Source organism: Apium graveolens, chromosome 4, assembly GCF_009905375.1.
Source record: "Apium graveolens cultivar Ventura chromosome 4, ASM990537v1, whole genome shotgun sequence".
In the NCBI taxonomy this organism is placed as follows: domain Eukaryota; kingdom Viridiplantae; phylum Streptophyta; class Magnoliopsida; order Apiales; family Apiaceae; genus Apium; species Apium graveolens.
In genome coordinates this window covers 95,003,872-95,015,032 of record NC_133650.1, presented here as the reverse complement: position 1 = coordinate 95,015,032, position 11,161 = coordinate 95,003,872, and the positions used below count along the sequence as shown (strand labels likewise).

The 11,161-nt window shown below is 36.8% G+C and overlaps 2 protein-coding genes across 3 annotated transcripts; both read left to right on the top strand.

Annotated features, from left to right (window-relative positions):
• Positions 1-5,294: 5,294 nt before the first annotated feature.
• On the top strand, positions 5,295-7,225 carry LOC141718393 (pentatricopeptide repeat-containing protein At3g29230). The gene has a single exon (XM_074520774.1). It carries the CDS (start codon positions 5,333-5,335, stop codon positions 7,223-7,225), a length of 1,893 nt encoding a protein of 630 aa, XP_074376875.1. The 5' UTR covers positions 5,295-5,332.
• Positions 7,226-7,857: 632 nt separating this feature from the next.
• On the top strand, positions 7,858-10,633 carry LOC141718394 (uncharacterized). Of its 2 annotated transcripts, none has more exons than XM_074520776.1 (2): positions 7,858-7,979; positions 9,549-10,633. In XM_074520776.1, the coding sequence occupies exons 1-2, from the start codon at positions 7,970-7,972 to the stop codon at positions 10,316-10,318; spliced, it is 780 nt and encodes a 259-aa protein (XP_074376877.1). In that variant the 5' UTR covers positions 7,858-7,969; the 3' UTR covers positions 10,319-10,633. The 2 variants fall into 2 exon arrangements, with proteins under 2 accessions (XP_074376877.1, XP_074376876.1); XM_074520775.1 differs by lacking the exon at positions 7,858-7,979 and adding an exon at positions 9,064-9,344.
• The last annotated feature ends 528 nt before the right edge of the window (positions 10,634-11,161 follow it).

Here is an 11,161-nt window from a genome sequence, read left to right as displayed (position 1 = left end):
AGCAGTCTTCGCCATGGGGAAGAATTTAGTGAGAAACTTTTACGCAAGATCCTCCCAAGTGGTGATAGATCCTGCTGGCAGAGAGTGTAACCAACACTTAGCCTTGTCCCTCAGAGAGAATGGGAACAGGCATAGCATGATAGCGTCTTCAGTCACATCATTGAATTTGAAAGTGTCACAGATCTCGATGAAATCCCTGATGTGCATGTTGGGGTCTTCAGTAGGGGAACCTTCAAACTAAACTGAGTTCTATATCATCTGAATCGTGCTTGACTTGATCTCGAAAGTGTTAGCCCTGATGGCTGGTCTGATGATGCTTGACTGAATGTCATTAATCTTAGGCTGAGAATAGTCCAACAAAGTCTTCGAATTTTCTGCTTGATCTCCCATCGCTATTACAACTGGTTCTTCGACTTTCTCTTCTTCTTCTACCTTCTTTTCTTCCTCAAAAACTTCCTTCTGAACTACCACAACTTCTTCCTCGGCTTTATCCAGTGTTCTCTTACGAGTACGCGAACGCGTATGTATACACCCTCGCTAGAGTACCTGAAATAAGACAAGGAAACAGATAAGTAACAATGTCCGAGTCAATGAACTTTAACGACCACTGATGGAAAGCAAATAAACTAATAATTAACACTGTAGTACCCGGCAGCGGCGCCAAAAACTTGTTAGTCGCTAAACACGCGCTAATAATACACGCAAGTATACGAGTTCGTAAGTAGTATATAATCTTTTCTAGTTCGTTCCCACAGAGACTGTATTGGTTAACTAATTAATTCACACACTTAAGCAATAATGTATGATTATTATTCAATGTTGAGACGATAACAAAGTGAGGATGTTTATAACTAAGAATAAAATTAATAATTGAAACTACGAGAATAAGATGGATTGAATTAATAATTATGACAAACATGGGATTCTAAATTCATTAAATACTTCTTCCAATAGCCTTATTGATCTTAACCTTAGCATGCAATGGTGATGACACTAATCAGATAACACAAAACTGATAAACGCCAACTTTCGTTGCACGAGTACCATACTACCAGACATCCACAAAAGAGATAGAAGCTGTATATGTCTATAGAATTTGACAACATAATGTTTAAGCACAAGTTATCTATCTTGATTATATAGGGCAAGTAAGATGGTTAAAATTACCTACGAATCATGCATAACAAATACATGAACCTATACTAGCATGAAAAGTTCTAAATCCTTAAATTCACTTTTGCTTCATTAAGAATTAACAAACTATCTTATAAGTTCGCGACGCTCATAAGACGAATACGCACAACCAATACTAGGATATCATACAATCACCACATACTAAGACATCAATCAATTTAACTAAAGAAATCCATAAATAAATCCGCTAGAACCCCACGATAACGACTAGCCCATAATCAGACCCATTATTAGCGTGGGTTCCGATGAAAGCATGGTTTATAAAACGTAGTCTTTATAACGAATAAATAAAACCAAGTACAAACAAGAGTATAGGTTCAACAAAACAAGAAATGGGCATCCAAGATTACAACTCAAAATAAAGATTCACAAGAATAAACTAGATCGTCTTCGCCTTTGTTGAATTGTGCTATAAGTCTCTTGTCGTCTTCTCCTTGTGCTCTGATAAGTCTCCTTATTAAAAAACGATCTTGAGTTATCAATATATAGCAGTCCAATCAGCCTAGGAGTCCAGAAAACAGAATTGCAATAGAATCAGGATTTTATTATCCCGACACGGTGCGGCCGCGCGCTTCATTAGCGCGGGTTAGAGATGCACAAAATGCCCATCGGGCCGGGCTTTGACCGGGCCTTAAAAAGCCCGGGCTTTGACCAGGCCGGGCTTTTCGGGCTTTGACTTTGACCGGGCCGGGCCGGGCTTTCCGAAAATATCAGAGCCCGGTTTGGGCCCTTGAGGCGGGCCTAACCGGGCTTTTTTCCGGCCGGATCGGATCGGGCCGGGCTTTTTCTAATTTAAATTGGATCGAGTTTTATTAGAGATTCCGAAGACTACATATGTTAGCAACTAGATCATCGTAAAAATGTATTAGTTTACCTGGAATATTTTATGAAAACATTACTTCGTTGAAAATATTTAAGTTCGGCAAAAAATAAACATGTTTATAGAATAATATGTTTTATCATTATTATCCAAATATATATAGTGTATTTACCATATCTTCTTTTATTATTTATGCAATGAAGTATATAAATGATATTATTAATCATAAATATGTAAATATATGTGTGTTTAAAGTATTATTTATATTTATAGTAAATGTGAATTCATAAATATATAAGAAAATATATTAGAATAATCATATTTTAACCGGACTTTTTCGGGCTTTTAATCGGGCCGGGCCGGGCCGAAGCCCGGGCTTTTAACCAGGCCGGGCCGGGCTTTGCCTAAAAATATAGGGCCCGTCAAGGCCCTAAGCCCGGGCCGGGACCGGGCCAGATTTTCGGGCCCGGGCTTTTTGTGCATCTCTAGCGCGGGCGCGCCGGCTTCCTGTACTTCGGGAGAACCTGTAAAAACTTCTGCTACGAAACCTTCTGCCAAAATTGACTTCTTCCATTTTTTCTTGCAGATTCGAGCCGGTCTTCGCGAGCTTTTATTCCAACACCACCTAGACATCATATTAGCACCAAAACAATGCTAATTTACTTGATTACCTAGATAATGCCTGAAATGCAAAAATACTAGAAACACGTTAAAATACTTAACAACTTGAGTACAGATGCACCAATCCAAAACTTATTAGAGCATTATAAAGTGTCATAAATGCCACTCAACAGTAGCTGAGGTAGGAACTACCATTAGGCTAGGTTTTCAACTGTTGATATACCAGACTAATGTATTTTTATGAACTGTAATAATGGCAAAAAAATGTAAATTTATTCAGAACCCCTTTTAAGGTATAATGGTTTATAATCGTGGAATAAAATGACTTGTGTTATTTTTGGTATTCATGTCTGAGACTATAACTTGTGGTGTGTGTGTGTGTATATTGTGGGGTCACAGTACGCGTAGTTGGTTGTTTATTAAGATTGAGTGTTATTAAGGGAAATGGAACTCGTGACAACCCGGATCCCCCACCCCGGATTTGGGGGTGTTACAAGTAGCAAGTTGAATAGTATCAAAGTAAGCAAGCAATTAACCAGAGAAATAGATAAGGCATAATTTGTAAAGAATTTCTATGGATTTTGTAGATTCAACTTGTAATTAGCTGTGTACAATTCTGTAACACAGAGTTCTCTACTAAATATATATCTCTGGTGGAAAAGTTCAATCCACCAGAAAGTTTTTAAGTACTTGTATTTAAATATTTTGTATTTTGATTTCTATACTTCTTTTATTCCCCACTATTGCTAAATCAAATACAACTATATATATTTATTGAAGAACTTTTCTGAAAAATTGAAAAGAAGCTAGAATTACATTCAACCCCCCTTCTGTAATTCTTGTTTAGATTGTTTGGGAATAACAATAGTTTATAATTAGCCAATATTAAGGTTAATTAACAACTTACACCGATTAGCCTCGATTAAGGCCAATTAGCGTAATATAATTTATAATTAGCCTATATTAAGGTTAATTAACAACTTATACTCAATTATTAGCCCCGATTAGCAGCGATTAAGGTCAATTAACGTAATATAGTTTGTAATTAGCCTATATTAAGGTTAATTAATAACTTACGCTCAATAATTAGCCACGATTAGGGCCGATTAGTCGATATTAAGGACAATTAGTGTAATATAATTTATAATTAGCCTATATTAATATTAATTAACAAGTTACGCTCAATAATTAGCCCCCATTATCCTCAATCAAGGCCAATTAGCGTAATATAATTTATAATTAGCTAATATTAAGGTTAATTAACAACTTACGCCTAATAATTAGCCCCGATTAGGGCCGATTAACCGTGACTAAGGCCAACTAGCGTAATATAATTTATATTTAGCCTATATTAAGGTTAATTAACAACTTAAGCTCAATGATTAGCTCTGATTAGGGACGATTAGCCTCGATTAAGGCCAATTAGCGTAATATAGTTCATGATTAGCCTATATTAAGGTTAATTAATAACTTACGCTCAATGATTTGCCCGGATTAAGGCCTGTTAGCACCGACTAGGGTCGATTATAAGCTATCACCTTAAAATTCTTCTTTTTAAGGTTAAATGGTGATCAACGCTCGATTATTGGCCTCGATTAGGGTCAATTAACCGATATTATGATTTGTTTGTGAATTTCACCTTATAATTAACCTTGACGAAGGTTAAAGGTGATTAATGCATGACATATAGCTCCGATTAGGGTATTTTAGCAACGAACGCTATCCAGTTAGCCTCATAAAGGCCTAGAAAGTGAAATATCACTTAATAATGAATAAGTCATTGTGAATGTGTAGGTCGCTCCCCACTTCATAATATGACCGAACCCAAGAAGGGATGAAACCGCCCTCAAGTCGCGACTAGACCGTTATAACTTCCACGAAAATTTGAGAAGTTTTCTTACAAATTGGGGGGCAAATGATATGGATGAAAAGTAAAGACCCAATTAATGCTGAATTAATTATGTCCTAAAATTGACTAATCAAACCCAAACCCGTGACACCACGACCCAAAGTAGGTTGTCACGGCCACGACCCAATATCAGCCTTGATAGTCCGAGCAGACTGTGACGGCCACGACCCAAAGTAGGTCATGTAGCTCACGGCCCAAAAGCAGCTACGTGATAGGCCCGCCGAACAGATCTGAGAATGAGGTCCACAATGATACCAACGTTATATCCAACATGAAAACGGACTTCTCCCGGAAAGGATCCAGATCCACAGTCTAAGAGAGTCCTACTTACCATCTAAGTAGGAGTTTTATCCATCAAGTCTCCCTACCCTAGTCTAATCCTAGACTCAACATTTATAAAAAGACGTTTTTGGCTTGATTTTCTACAATACAAAGATACGTAGCCATCTTGTGAGAACAACTAGTACCCACCGCGAGAACAGTCATTAAAGCACGAAACTCAACAACCCTAACATTAATTACAATCATAACACTAATTTTTATTTCACAATAATTTAATTATTTATAAAAATTGTTTTTCAAATTAAGAAAAATAAATTTTATTTTACTTAATTTAATATTACCTGATAAGATCTAAATATAACTCATAAATATGTGTTAAAAACGTTTTTAAACCAAAAACTAAATAAATGCAATGATATCACAAACTGACATTTAACGGAGTAAAATGCAATGATATTTGTCCTTTTTAACACTGCTTGAGAATCGGTTGCCTTATCTAAGCCTTTATGTTCGAACACTATATATCCACACAAGCGCAATGTTTGAACAAAACTAATGAAATGCAAGCTTCAGTTCCAGTTCGTGCTCCAACATGGGTGTCTCAACGTCGTTTGTTCGAACAAAAACTCTCCGAACTCCACAAATGCAACAACCTTAACCAACTCAAACAACTTCACGCACTCATTTACAGATCTTATCTTCATCAAGACCCTTTCATCTCAACTAAACTCATCACTTCTTATTCTAATTGTCGGCAAATGGTGTCTGCTATTTCTGTCTTCAACCAAGTTCAAACACCTAATGTGCATTTATATAATACTATGATTAGAGCTCATGTTCATAACTCTCAGTCTTTACAGGCTTTTGATGTTTTTTATCGTATGCAATGTAATGGTGTTTGGCCTGATAATTTTACTTACCCATTTCTTTTGAAGGCTTTTTCTGGGCAATCTTATATTTCTGTTATTAGAATGGTGCATGCCCATGTTGAGAAGTTTGGGTTTTATTCTGATATTTTTGTGCCTAATGCTTTGTTGGATAGTTATTCGAGGTGTGGAGTGATGGGTGTTCATGCGGCTAGGAAGTTGTTTAGGGTTATGGAGATGAGGGATACTGTGAGTTGGAATACTATGATTGGTGGATTAGTGAAATCGGGTGAGGTGGTTGAGGGACGGAAGGTGTTTGATGAAATGCCTGACAGAGATAGTGTAAGTTGGAATACGATGATTGATGGGTATGTTAAGGGTGGGGAAATGAATGCGGCTTTTGAATTGTTTGAGAGAATGCCGGAGAGGAATGTGGTTTCATGGTCTACGATGATTTCGGGTTATAGTAAAGCGGGGGATATGGAGACGGCGAGAATGTTGTTTGATAAAATGCCGGTGAAGAATTTGGTTTCGTGGACGATAATTATATCTGGGTATGCGGAGAAGGGGTTTGTGAAGGAAGCGATTGAGTTGTATGATCGAATGGAGGGAGCTTTATTGAGGCCTGATGATGGTACTATTGTTAGTGTTTTAGCTGCTTGTGCGGAGTCGGGGTTGCTTGGATTAGGTGAAAGAGTTCATGAAACTATTGAGAGGAGTAGATACAAGTGTAGTGTACATGTCTGTAATGCTTTAGTTGATATGTATGCCAAATGTGGTAGCCTAAATCAGGCATTGAGTGTCTTTAATAGAATGAGTAGTAGAGATTTAGTTTCTTGGAATGTCATTATCCATGGATTAGCCATGCATGGGAATGGAAGAGAAGCTCTTCAGCTATTCATGAGAATGAAACAAGAGGGTTTTGCACCTGATAAAGTGACATTTGTTGGCGTCTTGTGCGCTTGTACTCATGGAGGTTTTGTTGATGAGGGAATTCACTATTTCTACAACATGGAAAGAGATTATGGGGTGACACCTGAAATTGAACATCATGGTTGCATCATTGATCTTTTAGGACGTGTGGGGCGGCTTAATGAAGCTTTTCAACTGGTCCATGGTATGCCAATTAAACCAAACAACGTCATATGGGGAGCACTGTTAGGGGCCTGTCGAATGCATAATGCTGTGGAACTTGCAGAGGAAGTGCTTAATCAACTAGTTAAGCTAGAGCCGAATGATGCAGGGAATCTTTCTATGATTTCAAATATATATGCTGCAGCCGGAAATTGGGATAAGGTTTCTGATGCCAGGTTAAAGATGAAGAACACTGGTAGTCAAAAGCCTTCAGGGGCTAGTTTGATTGAGTTGGATAATGAGGTCCATGAATTTACCGTAGTGGACAAGTCACACCCTAAATCAGTGAGGATATATCAGATGATTAATGGTCTCAGTCAACATCTTAAAAAAGACGGTTATACAGCAAATGAAGTTCTTAAAGAGAACTATAGTGGCAGTTTGGGTGGCTCACTGTGATGCTGCTGCTTATAATGCATATATACTACTTTGGAAGGTCGAAAAATCTTTACAAATGCTGTCATTTGAATGTGTCTTGAAGTGACTTTACCTAAGTTGCTAATGAAGATGATGCTGAGGTTTATCTGTGGTAACTGTATTTACACTTGGATTAAACAAAAAGATGTCAGACATTCCCTTTTTACAATTATTAGAGGATATAAGTTGTAATTAGTCACCAAAGTTCTTAGATGAATAAAACAACAATTCCGGGAGTGTTTTTATTCTCCTCATAAATTGGTATATTGTAGTTCTGTACACTTTACAGTTTGACTTGGAGAAAATTTATTGGACTTCTGATTTTCTTATTATGTGTGATATGCAGGTAATTCAAAATCAAGATGCAATAAGCAATAAAATGCTATAAATAAGTCTGATAAGTATTTATAGAAATCTCATGGATTAGGGGAATTTTACCGAAAATAGGAATGTATACTCTATATTTTTAGTTTCTACTTCTTTAAATGTTAAACCATTAGTTGAATTATGCAATTTTCAATAAAGTAAATTCTAATTTGGTTCCTGCGCTATTTTTGAATTGAACTTATCTGATGCCTCTAAATGAATTGGGATTCTTGTCTGACTTTTTACAGAATTCATTCCGGTCCTGGCGCTTCAGGGGACATTCATCTTTTTCATCGGCCCTGCTGGAATGGTGACTTGCTGTAGCTCATAAACTATGATCAGGCATCTAAATTTCTAACAATGTTAAGAGGTAAGCTAGCTATATTAAAAGAGGCTGTTGTATGACTACTATTATACTATGAACCCTCAATATCATAAGATATATAATGCTAGATGACCTTTCAAAACTATTTTTTTTTGTAGCAGTTGAATTGGTTTGGTAGAGATATACAGTGTAGGCATAAAGTTCGATTCTTTTTGCTAGACGTTTATGTCAAGTTTATCATCGACTCCTCTGTTATCATCCAGAAAACCACAAGCTCAGCTTAGTTGCAAAATTGAGGTTAAATGTATTACTAGTGACTGTTTAAAAAAGTTCACTTGCATGAATTACTAAGGAGATTTTGCTATTGCAAATCAGTCAAGTTGAAATTCAAGTCAAGTTGTTGCAAGCTTATCTCTTGAAGACAGGCTCAACAGTATAGGAGGTCATTAATTTGTCGAGTTTAATCTATAAAATTTATTTGATTAGATTTTTAAGTTTGACTTGAAATTGATGTGGTAAACTTGGTTTGATCGGCTAATGTATATCTCAAAGCCTCAACGTGGTTTGTGAAAGATTAACATGCTCAATCTTGCTCCGAGTTAGCTTGTTTAAGGAAAGCTCGATCACTAGCTCAATAAGCAATAACTTGACTGGTATCAACTCCGAGTTACTGCCCCTATACATGAAAATACCCCTTAAATCATGGAAGACAATTTGTCTTGCTGGCAAGTTGACTGTGTCCAAAGCACATATAGTCACAAGTCACTTTAGCATATTCTGCCTAACATTGCTAGTTGCAACTGCTGAAGGTCTTAATGGAAAAAATATTGATTATTCCATCCACTTGCCAGTTGCCAGTAGTCTTAGTAATAGAAAACAGATTAATAAGCAGCAGAATAATTGGCCAGGAGTATGACACATCAGTTATAAAGCTCTGTAGTTTTCTTATCCTTTTCTGGTTTGTAAGAACCAACCCTTATGATAATGGTACAGGTGACTGTCTTAATTATTGTCTTGCTGCATACGTGTAAAGTTCTATCCACTGGCCCATACCTGGTAATCTACAAAAATATCATCCTAAATGGATGAGGTGGGATGGAGTTCAAAGAGCCTGTGGTCTATATTTTATTTCACTCTTTTAACTTGTCTAACAATACCAATCCTTCAATCCAATTGAGATCATTCCATATCTATAAATTGCACCAACAACTACATTATCATCATCTAAACTGCATAGAAGTTTTACATAGTGTGCGTATAGGAACATGGATGCTTGCTTTTTGTCTTCAAGTTCCTTGACAAAATCATTGCAACCTATACCTTCCTTAAAGGCAAAAATTCTTCGGCACCCGAGGAAAAATCTTCATCAACTACCCTTTAGAAAAGTCAACTTTCCCACGTCGAGAATATGTAGGTTTTTGCTTATGATTCTCTTTAAAATATACTTTTTTTTTGTTTGTGTTTGTCCTATGATCAGTGTATGTGAAAGCCTGTGATATTCATATGATCTAACTTTTCCATTTGCCTATACAAGTAATCCTTCAGTTTGAAGTTCGTGTTATACTGGTGGATGTAGCTTTTGTCTGAGTTTCTAAATGATTTTTTTTATTACAGGTTGCCAATTGGGTTCAGAATCATCGTCATCAGGAGACGAGGACAAACCTTTTGTTGATGCTGATTGGCGATCATTCAGAGCAAAGCTAATTGCTGGAGAAAAATCTTTAAGACAGGAACAAGATGCTTCCTCAGTAACTGATCCTGATACTGTGGTAAATCAGCCTCCAACCATCTCAATAGGTAACAAGTGGGCACACACCATCCATGAGCCTGAGAAAGGTTGCCTACTCATTGCTACAGAAAAGCTGAATGGGGTGCATATCTTCGAGCGGACAGTGGTCCTACTCTTATCAACTGGTCCAGTTGGTCCAACTGGCATAATACTCAATCGGCCCTCACTTATGTCCATTAAAGAAATGAGATCAACAGCACTAGACGTTGCGGGAACATTCTCCGATAGGCCGTTGTTCTTTGGAGGTCCTTTAGAAGAAGGATTGTTCTTGGTGAGTCCTAATGGAGGGCCAGGGATTGATGGGGTTGGAAATAGTGGGGTTTTTGATGAAGTAATGAAGGGGTTATATTATGGAACTAAAGAAAGTGTAGGTTGTGCAGCTGAAATGGTGAAAAGGAATGTGGTTGGAGTTGACAACTTTAGGTTCTTTGATGGATACTGTGGGTGGGAAAAAGAACAACTCAGAGATGAAATAGGAGCAGGTTACTGGACAGTTGCTGCTTGTAGTCCTGGTGTGATTGGGCTGAGCAGTGTAGGTAGTGTTGGTCTCTGGGAGGAGATTCTTGAACTTATGGGCTCTAGAAAGGTGTTGTGATTTTGTTATTTGCTGGTTTCATTTACACGACTCCTGGAAGCCTGGAACTAGATTCCTGTGGAACTGTAGACCACTTCTTGCTACTTCTGTGTAAGCTTAGTTCAAATAGGCTGCAACAAATAATCCTGCACCCCAGGGCTTTTGGGCCACTTAATCTAGTTTAAATCTCAAGCTTGTTTGTATATTACTGGCAACTAATGACTTTGTTTAACATTAACTCTGTAAGCTTCTTGTGCTATACTCCTTCGATTTTGAAGCAATGTGTACCTACAAACAATGAATCTATAAAGGATGGAACATTTTTCTTCTCTTCTACCTTTAGTCGTAGAATCTGTGTATAGTAATTATAATTTTAATTTATTTTATTTTATTGGAATATAATATATAATAGATTTGTGAGTTCATTAAAATAGGTTGAAATATTAATGTGCTAGAGATCCAGGCCCTCCTTTAAAATCACAACTTTAATTGTTGTTTACCGGAAATGTTAAATTTGACCTCCGTCCTCAAACTTACGGAAACATACCACTTTTTTGAGAAAAATATAAATCAATCAAATATAGCCCTCTATTTCCGTTTATCACAAAATTAGAGGACGCAAGAAATAATAATATGTAGGCAACCTTATCTACATTCTAAAAGATGAAAAGATTGCTGAAAAACCCATTCATACAACAATACATGCTCCCTCTGGTCCTTTCTATAAGGCGTTTGCAGCAATTACACACATATCAAAATATTTGTAATTTATATATTAACTACACTCCGTTCTTTTCTTTTTATAATATTAATTCCTTGTGTAAACATTTTTTTTCCAACCTTTTTTTCATGCTAGAATTAATT